General features: G+C 40.4%; 1 protein-coding gene across 1 annotated transcript in view; it reads left to right on the top strand.

The window, feature by feature from the left end:
• The window catches only part of adamtsl3 (ADAMTS-like 3), a 726,995-nt gene that overhangs the window by 388,471 nt on the left and 319,195 nt on the right, over positions 1 to 19,329 (top strand). Inside the window, 1 exon segment of the mRNA XM_073033006.1 lies at positions 1,915 to 2,151. Within this exon segment, the coding sequence (XP_072889107.1) occupies positions 1,915 to 2,151 (237 nt within the window).

Here is a 19,329-nt window from a genome sequence, read left to right as displayed (position 1 = left end):
TATGCAAATACTTCTCTGACAATAGATGTGTAACAGCCTAATGTAACATTGTATGGAAATACAAGATAATACTGATGCAGACATGTTTTACACATTTAACAAGGTGCTTTATTAATGCAACAGAGTTAGTCAGTTTTTCAATGTTCGTCATCAGCCGGGTCATACAGTTTGTAAACTCCCTGTCGGTTGCCTCCATACCTTCAGTATTTGTTTTTTTTTGCACTTTTAAATCCTCCTGCACGAGAGCCAACAGCTGCCCGTCGTTTAAGTTTTTCTAGTCTGTAACTAAACAAACACACACCGTCTTTCACAGCGAGATTCGACACCAAACCTGTCGCTTGTTTTCGGTAGATGTGTGCTGCGCAAGTGCAGTAGGTGGAGATTCACCGAAATATCTGTTTCAATGTGGACAGAGATATTTCTAAAAATGCATAGTGTAGACGCCTATCATTTTTATGCGAAACCGGCGTTTTCAAAATTATCTGGTCTAGTGTGGATGTAGCCTAAGTTGTGGATTAGGCAATCATCATGGCTGTCAAGGTTAGTTATTTGGATTCTGTCTTGTTGGAGAAGATGACAGTTGTTTTGCATTTTAATGGTGTGAACATTACTTGCCAATCCTCAGCCTATAGATGAAAGCAGCTGGACTTGTGGCCTGTTTCATTTGTTGAGGAATTGTGAGTGGAGTTAAACATTATCGGAGAAATTTGATCGATTGTCCATAAAATATGATTCAATGTAAATGTCTGTGCCAGGTTTGCATGCAAGCCTTCAGTTGTTTTCCAAAACTATGTCTGTCTGGTTGGCTTGGGACTAATTAACTGTTTCTGATCTGGTGCCTGGATCAATTCTGGGTGGTGTAAGAGGCTTTGCTCTTTCTCAGTGTCAACATAGTGGCAATGCTATGACTGAGTAGCTTGTGATACTATTTAAGAGTCAACTGTATGGATGGATCTGAATTGCATAGGAGTGAGTCCTCGTCTGTGTATGTGGGTGGGGGGGGGGTAAAATTTTCTGAACAGCCACAATAAAGCAAATGATTTTTCCACAACTATCCAATAATCTTGTCACTATTACTGATGGCTTGTTTTCAAAGCTCAAGACTTCTAGTTGAATTTAAAATGGTGTCTGACCTTCAGTATCTACATTTTTAATCCACGTTTCTGGATGATTAGTCCAGTTCACTGTGTAATTTTGTTTTAAAATTTGATCTTTTTTAGATGTTGTATTTTCTATCAGTGTTTTACATAAGGCTTCAGGCAATGTGGGACTGCTCCAAAAGAAAACTATGTTTTGCGGTTGAAAAATCTGCACACATTTGGGAAATGTATCTCCTTGTTTTTAGGCAGGATTTCCAATCTCCCATGCACGTTTTTGGGAGTACAACAACCTCCCAAACAATAACCAATTTTTGTTTATCTGTTGTGAGCTTTTGAACCTCACCTGTTCTTATTTAAAGACAGATGAACCTGCAACACTTATAGGGAAAATGATGAGCTGGAAGTGACAGTGTTAGTTTAGTTGCTTGTTACACAAAGAAACCCAGTGATGCTGTTTTGCAGATTGAAGTTCTCGCTCTTCATGTGATTTTGACAAAGACATTAGGTTTACTCCCATGCTGTAACAGCACCAAATCAAAATGATATGAATCGGTTTATAAACCGCAATTTGTTTATGTCAATGAAATCAATAGATTCCTGGTGCAGCTCAGTCATAGAGATAAGTTGTATTTTGGGCCTTGGCCATCAGCCGGATTGCACAAGATTGCATTCAATATTTGTATGATATAATGAGACAGTTTCAACTTAATGTTGGTGTGCTATATATTTTTACAAGAAGTATTAGCACCATATAAAGCGTAGTAAGAACATTGATCACCTCTTGACAATTCACTTCCATTTTCTCCTTCCGAAGGATTGTCCTCCAGACGCTGGTGACTTCCGGCATCAGCAATGCTCTGCACACAATGATGTGAAGTACCAAGGGCAGTACTATGAGTGGATTCCCGTCTACAACGACCCAGAAGCTCAGTGCGCACTCAAATGTCAGGCCCGGGGAACAAACTTGATCGTGGAGCTATCACCCAAAGTGCTCGATGGAACCCGATGTAACACTGAGTCTCTGAATATGTGCATCAGTGGAATTTGTCAGGTAACTTTACCTACTCTTCCCTAATTTTCACTGGAGATTCTTCATATTTTCTTGGAATAGATCTATTTATAGAAGGCTTTATGTTTATCGCAGAGCTATCATTACCAAAACCTATAGAATGAATATGTGCTTCCTAAACCTAATTCATTTTCTTGAATTGTATACTCCTAAGTACTGTAATTCTGTTTTTTTGCTTTCTGAAAATGTTAAGTAGATGTCAATGAAGAAATTATGAATGAAAATAAGAAAAACTTCATATGCTGGAAATTTAAAACAGAAAACTCTGCAGGTACACATCTATTTAGGCAGCATCTGTAGAGAGAAGAAATGGGCTCAAGATGATGACTTTTCATTAAAATTGGTGCTGATGCAGAGTCAGTGACCTAAAAAGAATAATGTACGGTGCTTTAACAGAAGTATTTATACACAATAAAGCACTAGCAGTATATTGTACAACTTCACTCCCAAGTGACTATTGTTTTTAGACCATTTATTAAGGAATCATGATAAAATTTTGTGCTCTCCACTTGCGTTCTCCCATTTCTCAAATGTAAATTGGATAGGATAGGGAAATCAATTTTTCCTCAAGTGAAATGAGTTGTGACCATTTTTTGAGTCATTTCTTGTCACATTGGAAATGCTATATGATATTTTAATGTAAATTATGACCCTCATGAGGAGGAAAAGGAAGCCAGCCAAATCCCTAACTCAGATAAATAAGAGTTAAAGCAGTAAAATGAGGCAGAAAAGCAGTGGATGTGATACTTGTTGTGTTGAAAGTACAAGTGTACAGCCCTCGCTGAAGGGTTGTAACATCAACTAGACAGTGAACGAAACTCTGTTCAAAAATGACATGGGAGTCAGGGTACAACCTCCTAGCTTCTTGGTTTTATTGCAGACCCAATGGCATGACATAGTCAATAAGGAGTGAAACTGGAAAACACCAAAATACAGCGCAATTACCACACTATTCCACTCACACAAGTAAATATACACAGATATTCCAGCGGCCCGATCGGCAGGAACGAGGAGGTTTCTCGCGGGTCAGTGAGGCTTGTTGAAAAGGAGAGCTTTGCGGGAGTTCTGGCTCGTTGCGGCAGAGCACAGCAAATTAAATAAAAGTACAGGAGGGACAAGTGGGTTGGCCATTGTTGGGAGTACACCAGTGGTGAGAGCAAGACTGTCAGGTTTTGGCTCAAAGGAGGCTTTGGCTAGAAAGAGGCGTTGGCTCTGGATAAGTTTCTGTTGAGGTTCTTTTTTTTTCCTCTTGCTGTACCTGGTGTAGTAAAAGGCCGTTGTGTGTTCTTCATGCTGGATGTTGGAGAACTGGGAGACCCAGAGTCTCCCGGGAACTACATCTGCGTGAAGTGCATCCGGCTGCGGCTACTTGAAGACTTTTTTAGGGATCTGAAGCAGCAGCTGGAAGATCTTCGGCTTGGACGGGAAAGTGGGGAAATAATTGATCAGAGTTTCAGGGAATTAGTCACCCCAAGGTTGCAGGAGGCGAGTAGCTGGGTGACTGTCAGCAGAAATGGAAATCTGAATAGGCAGTTAGTGCAAAGCACCTCTGTGGCCATTCCCCTCAATAATAACGATACTCTTTTGGGTACTTCTGTTGCGGATGACTTTCCCCCGAGACCAGCTTACTGGAACAGAGCGTGGGTCCGTGGTGAGGGAGAAGAGAGGAGCGGTAGTGATAGGAGATAATACTCAGAGGATCGGACAAGGAGGTTCTGTGGACGTGAACGGGGCACACAGATGGTATGTTGCCTCTCAGGTGCCAGGGTCAGAGACGTTTCAGATTGCGTTCACAGCATTTTCGAAGGGTAAGGGAGAGCAGCCAGATGTCTTGGTACATAGTGGTACCAATGACATAGGAAGGAAAAGCAAAGAGGTCGTGAAGAGAGAATTTAGAGAGCTAGGAGGAGAAGCAGACCTCCAGGCTAGTAATTTCTGGGTTGCTGCTTGTGCCATGAACCAGTGAGGGTAGAGACAGGATGATTTGGCAGGTAATGTGTGGCTGAGAAGCTGGTGCGGGGGGCAGGGCTTCAGGTTCTTGGATCATTGGGATCTCTTCTGGGGGAGGTAGGACCAGTACAAAAGGGACAAGTTGCACCTGAACCAGAGGGGAACCAATATTCTGGCAGGCAGTTTTGTTGGAGCTTTTGAGGAGGGTTTAAACTTATTTGGCAGGGTGTTGGGAACCAGAGTGTAGGGATTTGGGACAGGACGAATGGTGAAAAAGGAAAGATAGCGTGCAGTCAGATTGTCAGGAAGAGCAGGCAATTGATAGGACAGAATTGCAGCCAGCAGGGTGAGTATCAGTGCATTATGGATGCAGAATCAAAAAGAGTAGCATATGCAGTATTCTTTTTTAAAAAATTTTTAAAATTAGTTTTTCAAAACATTTTACAAAATTAAAAACCCCAAATCCCAATGAGGAGCATTAATACAGTGCAAGATTAAGCATACAATAACAATATGCTACAAAGGAAGAGAATTTAACAAAAAAGCACCTAAATTAAAGACAAGTGAGCTTAGTGTCCTCCCCAAACCCCACAACACAAGAAAAAAACAACAACAATTCCAGACCAACCACCACACAGTATAAAGAGTATAAGTCCAGACAGTCAAACTCCCAGACTGTGAATACACTTAGTAACAAAGGATAATAATGCCTACTACCAGAAAAAAAAAGGGAGCTGAAAGCAAGGGACGGAAAAGAAGAAAAAAAAAACCCTAGTCAAGAGGAAGGTTATGAAAGTACTCGATAAAAGGTCCCCAGACCTTATGGAACTTTAGATCCGAATTAAGAACTGAATAATGAATTTTTTCAAGGTCCAAGCAGGCCATAATGTCGTTAAGCCATTGCGCATGAGTGGGCGGGGCAACATCTCTCCATCTAAGGAGGATCAAGTGTCTCGCCAGGAGAGAGGCAAAGGATTGTATTCGACATTTGGTCGGACCCAGACATAAATCTGTCTCGCCCCAAAAACCGAACAGAGCAATTAGGGGGTTAGGTTCTAGGTGCTGATTCAGAATACCCGATAATGTAGTGAAGACATCTTTCCAGAATTTCTCCAAGCTAGGACAGAACCAGTACATATGGATGAGAGAGGCCACGCCCCTCTTGCATTTATCACAGAGCGGACTAATGCCAGGGTAGAATCGAAATAGTTTAGATTTAGACATATGGGCTCTATGAACAATCTTAAACTGTAAGAGGCAATGGCGAGCACAAAGGGAGGTTGAGTTAACCGATTTGAGAACTGAGTCCCAGCTCTCCTCGGATAAGGAGATATTTAAATCCTGCTCCCAGGCCATTTTAATTTTATCCACAGGGGCCCCATATGCAGTATTCTAAGTGGTACATCTCAATGCACAGAGTATAAGAAATAATGCGGATGCTGTTGTTGCACTATTATAAATTGTCTGGTATGGTGTTGTGGCCAACACTGATTCATGGCTGAAGAATGGTTGTAGTTGGGAGCTTAATGTCCAAGGCTACACATTGTATCTGAGGGATAGGAAATTGGGCAGAGGGGTTGGCATGGCTCTGCTGGTAAAGAATGGCATCAAATCAGCAAAAAGATACGATATAGGATCGGGAGATGTTGAATCCTCATGGATTGATGGCAGTTATATACAGGCCTCTCAACAGTAGCTGTGATGTGGACCACAAAGTACAACAGGAAACAGAAAAGGCGTGTCAAAAGGGCAATGTTATGATTGTCATGGGAAATTTCAACATATGGATCGATTGGGAAAATCAGGTTGGTAACAGATCTCAAGAGAGTGAGTTTGTTGAATGCATACAGGATGGTTTTTTAGAGCGGTTTGTCATTGAGCCTACTAGGGGATCAGCTATACTGGATTGAGTGTTACGTAATGATCAGAGTTGATTAGGAACCTTAAGGTAAAAGAATTCTTAGGAGGCAGTAATCACAATATGACTGAGTTCAACTTGAAATTTTATAGGGAGGAAGTAAAGTCTGATGTAGTGGTGTTTCTGTGGAATAAAGGAAATTACAGTGGTATGAGAGAGGAGTTGGCCAAAGTAAATTGGAAGGAGGTACTGGCAGGGATGACAGCAGAATGGCAATAGCATGAACTTCTGGGAGAAATGAGGAAGGTTCAGGATAGACGTATTCCAAAAATGAAGGAATACTCAAATGGCAAAATAGTACAACCATGGCTGACAAGGGAAGTCAAAGCTAAGTAAAAGCAAAAGAGAGGGCATGCAATAATGCAAAAATTAGTGAGAAGATAGAGGATTGAAGCTTTTAAAAACCTACAGAGAGCAACTAAAATAATCATTAGGAGGGAAAAGATGAAATATGAAAGCAAGCAAGCAAAGAAAATCAAACTTGATGATAAAAAGCTTTTTCAAATATGTAAAAAATAAAAGAGAGGTAAGAGCGTATATAGGACCGCTAGAAAATGAGGCCGGAGAAATAATAACGGGACAAGGAGATGGCAGATGAAGTAAATGAGTATTTTGCATCAGTCATCACTGGAAGATACTAGCTGTGTGCCAGATGTTGAAGGGTGTGAGGGAAGAGAAGTGAGTGCAGTTATAAGGGAGAAGGTGCTCAAAGTGTTGAAAGACCTAATGGTACATAAGTCACCCAGACCAGATGAACTGCACCCTAGGGTTCTGAAAGAGGTAAAGGCAGAGACTGTGGAGGCATTAGTAGTGTTGAGGAAACAGGAAGGCTGCAAGAGGACTTAGATTAGGAGAATGGGCAAGAAAGTGACAAATGAAATACAATGTTTGAAAATGCATGGTTATGCACTTTGGTAGTAGAAATAAATGAGCAGACTACTTTGCTTTATTGTTGCCAAACAATTGATACTAGAGCATACAATCATCACAGTGATATTTGATTCTGCGCTTCACACTCCCTGGAGTACAAATCAATAGTAAATATAATAAAAATTTAAATTATAAATCATAATAAAAAATAGAAAAGGGTAAGTAAGGTAGTGCAAAAAGAAACCGAGAGACAGGTCCGGATATTTGGAAGGTACAGCCCAGATCCGGATCGGGATCCGTTCAGCTGTCTTATCACAGTTGGAAAGAAGCTGTTCCCAAATCTGGCTGTACGAGTCTTCAAGCTCCTGAACCTTCTCCTGGCGGGAAGAGGGACAAAAAGTGTATTGGCTGGGTGGGTCGTGTCTTTGATTATCTTGGCAGCACTGCTCCGACAGCATGTGGTGTAAAGTGAGTCCAAGGACGGAAGATTGGCTTTTGTGATGTGCTGAGCTGTGTTCACGATCTTCTGCAGCTTCTTCCGGTCTTCCATACCAGGTTGTGATGCACCCTAGAAGAATGCTCTCTACGGTGCATCTATAAAAATTAATAACATTTAGACTATTTTCTAAACGGAGAAAATCCAAAAATCTGAGGTGCACGGGGACTTGGGAGTTCTTGTGCAGAACATCCTAAAAGTTACCTTGCAGGTTAAGTTGGTGGTGAGAAAGGCAAATGCAATATCAGCATTCATTTCAAGAGGCCTGGAATACAAGAGCAGGGATATGATGCTGAAGCTTTATTAGACACTGAAGATGTCTCACCTTGAGTATTGTCAACAGTTCTAGGCTCCTCATTAAAGAAAAGATGTGCTGGCCTTGGAGAGGGTTCAGAGGGGGGTTTACAAGGAAGATTCCAGGAATTAATGGGTTATCATATGAGGTACGTTTGATAGCTCTGGGTCTGTACTCGCTGGAATTCAGAAGGGGGGGAATCTCATTGAAACCATTCAAATATTAAAAGGCCTAGACAGAGTAGATGTGGCAAGGATGTTTCCTATGGTGGGGGAGTCTAGGACAAGAGAGCACAACCTCAGGGTAAAGGGGCATCCATTTAAAACAGAGATGCAAAGAAATTTCTTTAGCCAGAGTGTGCTGAATTTGTTAGCACAGGCAGCTGTGGAGGCCAGGTCGCTGGTATATTTAAGGCAGAGATTGATGGGTTCTTGATTGGACACAGCATCAGCTGTTATGGGGAGAAGGCCAGCGAGTGTGATTGAGGAGGGGAAGAAAGGATCAGCCATGATGGAATGGCAGAGCAGATTCGATGGGCCAAATGGGCTAATTCTGCTTGTATGTCTTACCGTCTCATGGTCTTATAAGTAAGAACTTAGTTAAGTTTCCTGCAGATAATATTATAAGATTCCTGCAAATAAATACAAGTAAACAATATGTGTAAACCATCTACGTTAGTGTCTAACAAACTCAAAATAACATTGTATTTCAGCAAAATCTTATTGATACCTTTAGATTAACTTCTAAACAAATAACATCAATTTACAAGCAATTCTTCTGCTGGGGAAACAACAGGATGGCTTTAGATAGAAACTTCTTTCACTCACAACATAAACCTCTGGCCTCCTGCCATGCTGGCCAAGGTGCTTTTATACTGTCTTCTACTTCCTGACTGCACAGGAAATGACCTAATATCTGAAAATGCTCGTTAAAATAAAAGCTGAATGTGCTCGACATAAATCAAGAAAGGAAGAACAACAAGAAAGAAATCGTGCTGACTAAGTTTCAGAAAATGTGGAGAAGATAGTGAAGGGCAAAAGGAACGTAGCAGAATTGACTGAGGTGGAATCTGAATGCTGTGTAAACAATTAAAAGGGCTATCAGAGAAGCGACAGATCCAATTTTACAAACAAAATGAAAAATAGTTATTAAGGTTAGCAGGCTTGGCTTATGTGCTAAGTAGTTATGTTACATCAGTGTTTACAGAGCATTGAAGATTTTGCTGAAGATTTAGTACACTGAATGCAGAAGTGGGATTCTGACCAAAGAGGAAATGAGAAGCCCATCTTGTGTGCCCATTTGAGTGCATGGGATCTTCTACCTTAGACCACGAACTTATCAATCACCCCGATGAGTTATTAACTTCAAACGTTTTGCATAATCACTTAAAGAGTCGACCTGCATGTATATGTAACGAGAGCTGTATATCTCATCTCCTTCTGCCTTTGGCCATGAACTTATCAATCACCCCTGTTGTGGACTCTTTCTGGAGGTCCAAGATCTGTATGCCCCACGACTGCTGGACTAAGTGTGTAAATGTAAGAAGGGACTAGGTTGAAAAATAAGTGTGTTAGGTTTTCTAAAATTGACTCCTTCTACCTTAGGCCACAAACTTATCAATCACCCTTTGTACATGGATTGATTGCAGTTATATACCAGCACTGGGAGGCATTATCCATTATCAAAGATCACTACCATCTGGTTCACGCCATTTTCTCTCAGCCACCATTGGGCAGGAAGTACAGCAGCCTAGCATCCTACACCACCAGGTTCAAGATTAGCAGCTTCCTTTCAACCAAGCAGTTCTTTAACCAGCTGGCACAACCCCAGTGACAACAATAATATGATAAATTTGGTCACTTTGCACTGAAATGTGCATTGTGGTTTTGTGTGTTCTAATTATGTTCTTTCTTATAAAAAAAGGATATAATTTCTGCTCAATTTATGATTTGTTTGTGAATCTTGCTTGTTAGGTACGTCTGTACATCTGCTCATTAATGCAGATATCCAGTTGGCCAATCATGTGGCAGCAATTCAATGCATAAATGCATGCAAAGATGGCCAAAGTGTTCAGTTGCTGTTCTGACCAGATATTGGAATGGGGAGGAAATGTGATTGAAGTGATTTGACTCCGGAATGATTGTCAGTGCCAGATGGGGGTCGTTCAAGTATCTCAGAAGCTGCTGATCTCCTGGGATTTTCACATAAACAGTTTCTAGAGATTACAAAGAATGGTGCGAGAAACCAAAAGCATCCAGTGTGAGCAGTGGTTCTGTGGGTGAAAATGCCTTGTTAATGAGAGAATGGCTAGACTGGTTCAAGCTGACAGGCAACAGTAACTCAAATAACCACATGTCACAACAGTGGTGTGCAGAGGAGCATCCCTACACATTTCAAACCTTGAAGTTGATGGGCTACAACAGTAGAAGATCTTGAACATACACTTTATTAGGTACACTCTGTGCCAATTAAAATGAGCACTGAGTGTAGGATGCTGTGTGCTTGTAATGCCGCTGAAAGATGGGCCCCACGATAGTGTAGATAGATAGATAGATACTTTATTCATCCCCATGGGGAAATTCAACTTTTTTTCCAATGTCCCATACACTTGTTGTAGCAAAACTAATAACATACAATACTTAACTCAGTAAAAAATATGATATGCATCTAAATCACTATCTCAAAAAGCATTAATAATAGCTTTTAAAAAGTTCTTAAGTCCTGGCGGTTGAATTGTAAAGCCTAATGGCATTGGGGAGTATTGACCTCTTCATCCTGTCTGAGGAGCATTGCATCGATAGTAACCTGTCGCTGAAACTGCTTCTCTGTCTCTGGATGGTGCTATGTAGAGGATGTTCAGAGTTTTCCATAATTGACCGTAGCCTACTCAGCGCCCTTCGCTCAGCTACCGATGTTAAACTCTCCAGTACTTTGCCCATGACAGAGCCCGCCTTCCTTACCAGCTTATTAAGACGTGAGGCATCCCTCTTCTTAATGCTTCCTCCCCAACACACCACCACAAAGAAGAGGGCGCTCTCCACAACTGACCTATAGAACATCTTCAGCATCTCACTACAGACATTGAATGACGCCAACCTTCTTAGGAAGTACAGTCGACTCTGTGCCTTCCTGCACAAGGCATCTGTGTTGGCAGTCCAGTCTAGCTTCTCGTCTAACTGTACTCCCAGATACTTGTAGGTCTTAACCTGCTCCACACATTCTCCATTAATGATCACTGGCTCCATATGAGGCCTAGATCTCCTAAAGTCCACCACCATCTCCTTGGTCTTGGTGATATTGAGACGCAGGTAGTTTGAGTTGCACCATATCGTGTAGCTCAGGACGTTGGAGTTCAATTCTGATGTCATCTGTAAGGAGTCTGTACATCTTCCCCGTGGATTGCATGTCTTTTCCCCGTGTGCTCCAGTTTCCTCTGACAGTCCAAAGATATACTGGTTAGGAGATTAGTTGGTCATTGTGAACTGTCCCATGATTAGCATTTAATCAGCGGCTGCTGGGCACTGCAGCTGGAAGAGCCTATTCTGTGCTGAATCTCAATTGATAGATAGGTGGGGGAGGGAGATAAAGGTATATGTAATTTTTTCATTGCACCAGTGTATACTGGTGGAAAGAAACTTCGATTTGTGACTTTGACTATAGGGTACCAGGTTGAAATTTGCAATGACATGAATTTGGAAAGGGGTGGCAAGCATTGAAAAAGATGGCATGGAATGAGTAGAAATTTTGCAAATGGAATTCAGTGTCATCATACTTAAGGGTAAGCATTTGGCTGGGAAGAGTGAGGAAAGTGTTTATCTTTATTCATAATATCTTTCAATGGTACATTGTTTTAATGGGGATGGAAGAATCTTAAATTGTACGGGTACCTATAAATAGCAGGGTATACGTTCAAAGGAATGGAAAGGTATATAGCATCTTAGCCTTTAGAAACTGAGGCTGGAATATTCTCTCCATTTCTGATTATCACACTTAGGAAAGAGCATGAAGGCTTTGATCAGAATGGTTGGAGGGATAAAGATTAGTTACGTGAAAAGATTAGGGGAGCAATGATTTCTCTATTCAAGAAAGAGAAGATTACAAGATTTGACAAAAATGTTTAAAGCCCTGAAGTGTTTGGAAAGTTTAAATAAAGCAAAATAGTTTGAAATTGCTTATTAGGCATTTACCAGAGTCCTCATTTAAGGTCATTGGCAAAGAAAAGTATATGATCTATGAGGGTGATTGATAAGTTCATGGCCTAAGGTAGAAGGAGATGAGTTATACAGCTCTTATTACATGCACGTACAGTTCAACTCTTTGAGTGAAAATGCAGAAAGTTTGAAGTTAAAAACTCATCTCCTTCTACCTTAGGCCACAAAGTTATCAATCACCCCATGCTGTGGACCATTTCTGGTCCAAGATGCCGAACTTCTACAATGAAGGGATCCATATGCTGCACGACCGCTGGACTAAGTGTGTAAATGTAGGAAAAATAAATGTGCTAGGTTTTCGAAAATTGACTCCTTCTACCTTAGGCTATGAACTTATCAATCACCCCTCGTAAGCAGGCAATGATGGACAGTCTATCAGACATATTGGGAAGAGCAATAATGTGATAGTGGAATCAGGAAGTGGCAATATCACATTTTGTATTAGCCTGATGATTAGAGCTTGAAGGATGTCCTGGTAGAGTTCAAATTTGACTATGCTGAGGCACTGAGGAATGAAATAGGGATTTATGTTGTATGTGCTGTTTGCAGTGATGCTCTGCTATTGGCTTATTATTGTCACATGTACCAAGTTACAGTGAAATGCTTGTCTTATGTACTGTTCATACAGATCAAATCATCACACAGTGCATTGGGGTAGAACACGAACATTGCAGAATGGAGTGCAAAAGCTACAGAGAAAGTACAATGCAGGCAAACAGACTGCACACCCAAGCAGATTGTGAGGTCAAGATTCCATCTTAACATCGTAGTAGAGTTTGTGAGGTAGCTGCCTTGACATTTAAAGAGATGAATGTTTTTGAACTTCTCATGAGTTTAAACATTTTAATTGAAGACTTATTATTATTGATACTAAGATAATGAATGACATGTGAAAACATCATCAGGGGAAAAAAAGAGGAAGAGTGGTTAAGCACAGGATAGTCATGATCTTGTTGGTGAGACCAGCAAGATCTGAATAGACATAGATTCTCTGGAGAGTATTAGAAACTAAGATGAAAGAAATATTTAGCAGAAAAGGATAGGGCAAGAGACATAGAGAACTAGAAAATTTCGTTAACAAGGCAGTGATCCTGTCAGTTAAAAATTCAATTGTGCCCAGTGTGGTAAACCATGTATATCTGTCTGGACATGCCTGGACACGTCCCTCTGCTGACTGCTCCTGTGGCTCCTCCCACAGACCCCTGAATAAAGGCAATTGTGACACTGCTCCTCCCACTGTCCAGGAGAGATGTCCAGCATGGACGTGGATCCATTTTGTTGTTAATAAAAGTCTTTCAGTATTTACTCTACTTCCAGTCTTTTGGAGTAGTTGATAGTGCATCACCCAGGTTGTTGGATGTTGCTGATTAGCCCTTGCACACTTTCCTCTGGCACCGAGTGATTCCAAGTGGAAATGTCAACACAGTTCTAGGGATGGAAGAGGAAGAAAGGCCAGAATTTGAAACCCCCACAGAGCCTGTTGCTAGAAGGAGGATGTTGACAGGACGTAAGGGCCTTGTGGGTTTTTGGGTGACATGGAGACTGGAGCAAAAAGCCATTGTTGGGTCTCTGAGGATGAGGATTGGTTCTCAATGGGAGTGCTGAAGGAAGGCATTTAAATAAAATAAAAATAAGTGTACATGTATTGTTCTAATTGCCTCCTGAACAGACCTCTACTACAATAAGATGGACTGTCTATCTCATTGTCTCTTTGTATCTTATTGATTGTCTGTACTTGCCTGTAACTCTAACTCCAGTGCACAATTGTCAAGGGAAAAGGGACAAAGCTTGGTCAAATTTCTGGAATGATGGTGAATGAATCATTCAAGAAATAAGTGACTTTCAAAGATCATAACCATGAGAAAATCAATGTATGGTGACTGAGTCACTTGGCTATTGCAGCTAAGATGCTAAAAATTGAAGCTTTAAGGGCTGAGCCAGAGCTAAGGACCTCCAGATTAGACTGTGAAAGACATGAAGGAATTATCGAGTAAATTTTCTGCTTGCTTGCTCCTGGCATGGAGCCTGCTGGGAATGCAAATCAGGAAATTGTGCAAACACAGCCGAGAATTTTCTTTCCAATAATTTTAAAAGGATGTAAAATCATGGGCTGTCTACACAATTTACTGCTATATGTTCCCAATAGACAATACTTCATGCCAAGAGCTTGCAGTTGAAAAATTAACCCCTGTGACTTTGTACAATGTAGAGAACAAGCTTCTCTTTGCTCCACTGAAAGGCAAATGTTGTTCCCAAAAAGAAAGGATAGAACTCGGGCTTTAGGATGCATTAATGGATGTTCAATCTGGATCCTCAGAAGAGTGGGCAAATTGCGATGATAAGTGAGGAAGAATGTTAACATGAAGATATGGAGTGGAATTCAGGGCTAACTCAACCCCTGGAAGTCCTTTGAATAACCAAAGAAAAATCCACCGGATAGGTAGATTGTTTATTGATCCCAAAGGAAATTACAGTAGCATTACAAGTGCACAGATATTCAAATATTAGAAGAGAAGAAAGAAAGAATAAAAAATAAGTTATCTCAAATGGTCTAACAGGAGGGGATCATCTCTTCCCTGGCTGTAGGTTGGCTCATTATAGAGCCTAATGGCCAAGGGTAAGAATGACCTCAAATAGCACTCTTTGGAACAGCACAGTTGTCTTGGTCTATTACTAAAAATGCTCCTCTGTTCAACCAAGGTGGCATGCAGAGGGTGGGAAACATTGTCCAGAATTGCCAGGATTTCCATAGGGTCCTTTATTCTACCATAGCCTCCAGTGTGTCCAGTTTGACTCCTATAACAAAACCAGCCTTTCTAATCAGTTTATTGAGCCTATTGGCATCACCCATGTTGATGCCTTTGCCCCAGCACACCAACACATAGAAGATTGTACTGGCAACAGCAAACTTGTAGAATATGTGAAGGAGAGGCCTGCATACTCCAAAGGACCTCAGTATCCTCAGGAATTAGAGGCAACTCTGGCCCTTCTTGTACGCGGCCCCTGTGTTGATATGATGAGATATGATCTCACTGCAAATAAATTAATTTAAAGCATTACTAAACAGATATTAACATAATTTTGTTAGCATACCATATGGCAAAATTTCACACAATGTTATATAGTACCAGAGCTTTTTTGTATATATAACAACAAAACTTTACAAGTAAACCAAAGCCAAAAGCATCCTTTAGCTGTTGTCAATACTGCTCTAGGTAACATGCCTTGACAAAGATCTTTTATCACTTAATGGTTTCAATTCTTGTAACTATTCCTCTTTTATATGAAGCCTGAGCAGACACAAGGACTGGGTTATTGACCATTAACCACCTTAATGAAAAGAAACTTAAATGCATGTTGGGTCATTATGTGAAAAACTGTATCCACATCAATAGCAAGAGGATAATTAGGGAGCAGGTAGGACAACTCGGGGATCAAGGAGGGAACATGTGCTTGGAGGCGGAGAAGATGGAAGAGGTCCTAAATAATTACTTTGTGTTAGAATCTATCAAGAAGAAGGATATAAAGGATAGTGAGCTCACTGTGAAGCATGCTAATATATTAGGACATTTTGAGATAAAGAAGGAGATAGTGTTAGGTCTCTTGAAAAGTATTATGTCCCAGTCTGTAATGAAATAGACTCCAGCTGATTGAGAGATGCAAAAGATGAGAATAATGTGTTCCTGAACAAGATCTTTGTGTTCTCTGTAATCACAGGTGAGGTTCCTGAAGACTGATGAGTAGCTAATGTTGTTTGGTAGTTCAAGAAGTTGAATAGGGATAATCCTGGAAACTAGAATGGTGAGTCTCATGTCAGTGGTAGAGAGGCTGTTGGAGAGGATTTTTAGGGATAGGATTAATGAGCATTTGGAAGAACACTGCTTACTTAGGAACAGGCAGCAAGGCTTTGTGCCAGGAAAATCATGGGGCTTATTAATTTAATTGAGCTTTTCTAGGAGGGGTTGAAGGTGATTGATGAAGATGAAGAAGTGAATGGTGTCTAGGTTGATTTTAGTATGACACATGACAAGATCCCACATGGCAGAGTCATCCAGAAGATTGAGATGCATGGGACAGATGAGAACTTGGCCCTTTGGATTCAGAATTGGCTTTTCCATAGAAGACAGAGGGTAATGGTCAGTGGAACTTACTCTGGCTGGAGTTCTTGACAAGTAGTGTTCTGCAGGGATTTGTACTGGGACCACTTGTGAGATATATAAATGACTTGGATGAAAATATGGATTGGTGGTTGGTAAATTTGCCACGATACAAAAATTGGCAGTGTTATGGATAGTGTAGAAAATTTCCAAAGGATATAGTGGGATATAGATCAGTTGTAGACATAGGTGATAAATAACAAATAGAATTTAATACAGACAACCGTGAGGTGTTTTAGTTAGGGAAATCAAATTTAAAGGGAAAGTACACAGTTAATGACAGGAACCTTAACAGCACTGATATACAAAGGGATATTGGGGTCCAAGTTGATAGATCACCGAAGGTGGCTGTACAAGTTGATAAAGTTATAAAGGAGGTGTATCAGTCCTGACGAAGGGTCTTGGCCTGAAACGTCGACAGTGCTTCTCCTTATAGATGTTGCCTGGCCTGCTGTGTTCCACCAGCATTTTGTGTGTGTTGCTTGAATTTCCAGCATCAGCAGATTTCCTCGTGTATAGCATGTTTGCCTTTATTAGTCAAGGCACTGAGTTCAAGATGCAGGAAGTTGTGTTGCAGCTTCATAAAACTACTGGTACGCTGCATCGGGGGTATTGCATTCAGTTCTAGTTATCCCTTTGCAGGGAAGGACATGAAGGCTTTAGAGAAGGTGAGAAGTTGTTTACCAGGTTGCTGCCTTGATTAGAAGGCAAATGCTATGAGGAATAGTGAGACAAACTTGGGTTGCTTTGTCTGGAGTGGGGGAGGCCGAGGGGACTTCTAATAGAGATTTCTAAGATTGTGAGGCATAGATAGAATAGGCAGGCAATATCTTTTCCCCAATTTCAAAATGTCTAAAATGGAAGTGTATGCATTTAAGGTGAGAACTGTTAGGCTTAAAAGAGATGTGCAGGGAAAAGAGAGAGTGGTGGGTACCTGGAATGCACTGTCATGGTTGGTAGTGGAGGCAACTACAGCCGAGGTATTCAAGAGGATCTTAGACAGGCAGATGAATATATAGAGAATATATCAATATGGACCTTCTGAACACAGTAGGGACTAATTTAGCTTTGTGTTTGATTACTTGTTTAATCAATTCAGCATAACATCAAAGTTCAAAGTATTTATTATCAAAGTACGTGTATGTCACTATATACAACCGCGAGATTCATCTTCCTGTGGGCATTCATTGTAAATACAAGAAACACAATAGAATCAATGAAAGACCGCACCCAACAGCGTGGACAAACAACCAATGTACAAAAGAGAACAAACTGCAAATACAAAAAGAAAGAAAAAAGAAATAATGATGATAATAATAATAATAACAAAATAAATAATCAATAAATACCAAGAACATGAAATGAAGAGTGAAAGTGAGTTCCTAAGTTGTGGCAACAATTCAGTGATGGGGCGAGTGAAGTTATCCCTTCTGGTTCAAGAGCCTGATAGCTGAGTGGTAATAACTGTTCCTGAACCTGGTGGTGTGGCTCCTGAGGCCCCTGCACCTTCTTCCTGATGGCAGCGATAAGAAGAGAGCATGGCCTGGATGGTGGTGTTCTTTGATGATGGACGCTGCTTTCCTGTGACAGCGCTCCGTGTAGATGTGCTCAGTGGTGAGGAGGGCTTTACTCGTGATGGACCAACGAGCCTGTTTTTCTTCTGTATTGTTCTATGTGCTATAGGATTTTGTCATTGACCAAAGAAACACACTAAGTGAAGACAAAATCAATGATGCCTTCATTGCACCAGAGTATTTTGCAGTGGCTCTTTCAACCTGGTATGTCTATATTAGCGCCTTGGAAGTGTTTTTCCATTACAAGGTAGACCCACTCCTTTATAGCAATGAGAAAATTTCCCTGATCGTAAATGAGTAGGTGCTTAGTATAGTCAGCTTAGTATTTGAATAGTAAATGCGAAGGATTTGCTTCCTGTGAGTTCATTTCCATTTTTGTTTCTGCTTCGTTGTAAGGATGACTTTAAAAATAGGTTGGTCGAGTTCAATCCATTTATGGTTTGTTAAGCAAACACTGCACTCAGGAAAGAAGATTGCTGCTAAATTAAAATGATATATGCAGATAGATCTTCATAACTCTAAGATAGATCCATTTTTAAGGAGTATATCAAAAACAAAAAAGTCTTAGTACAGTCCATTTATCAAACCATATACTGTATATCGCATATATATGGTTTGATAAATAGTCTGGATTAAGACTTTTAGTCTTTGATACACTCCTAAAAATGGATCTATCTTAATGAGTGAAGCAATAGATAAGAAATGAAGGATTGTTGATTCACTGACAGAAACAGAACAGAGTATTTTTCATTTGATAGCTAATGTTTTGCTCTTTATTGCTTTCCGTTGGAAGCTAATTATAGAATCCATTTTCCAAAAATTTTCCATTCTGCAATATTTGGTGTCTACTAAGTCTGTTTTGTGTAAGTGGCTTTCAATGGTTTTATTCAGCTGTAATTCAAGGGACACAAGGTTAGTCCCCTTATTCATCATTACCAGTGACCCTAATAATTCAGTAACTCGCAATTGGCATTTCTTTTATAAATGGCTTAATTCTGTGATTGTTAATTACTTAAATACTGAAGGAGGGTTATTCCAGTCGCATGGCAGAGTGCATTTTTGTGTGGGAACTATTAAACAGGAATATTGCATTCTATCAATGTTCTAGTTTCCCTCATTCCCAGGCATTTTGCATTTTTTCATGTGACATTATACAGACATCTTCACTGTCCCAAACAGAACACAAGACAAATGGCATTGTTCCATAAAAAAGCAGTGCTTAACCTTTTGAAGAATTAAATATATATTGAAAAGTGCTGCGTGGAGAACGAAGGTAAATATCGCAAAAACTAAAGAAACGGAATACATTTTAGGAAAGCAACCACATTGTTATGTGCATAGACATTTGAATATTATACATGTTCAGTAATTCTTTTTGATAATGAATGGATTACTGAAAGTGCATAAGGACTGTTGTTTAAAGACTGTGTTTACGGCTGTTTGCATGTCTGGATTTCCTGAGTTAGTGGGCATCAATTGTACCCGTGTCTTGCACTGTGGCAGTCTTTGCCTGAGGTACAATGAACCAGTTTCCTAGCTACTGCTCTCACTTGTGCTGTCACCTTGGCTGAATTATACCTGATCCTAAAAGCAATCACTTTCTCAGCTGTTAATTAGTACCAAAGTAATTTTGTTCAGAAATCCATGCACTGATTCATTCTGCTGCTCCCCACCACTATCCATGGCTTT

Source organism: Hemitrygon akajei, chromosome 30, assembly GCF_048418815.1.
Source record: "Hemitrygon akajei chromosome 30, sHemAka1.3, whole genome shotgun sequence".
Taxonomy (NCBI): Eukaryota; Metazoa; Chordata; class Chondrichthyes; order Myliobatiformes; family Dasyatidae; genus Hemitrygon; species Hemitrygon akajei.
This window is presented reverse-complemented; position numbering and strand designations above follow the sequence as displayed.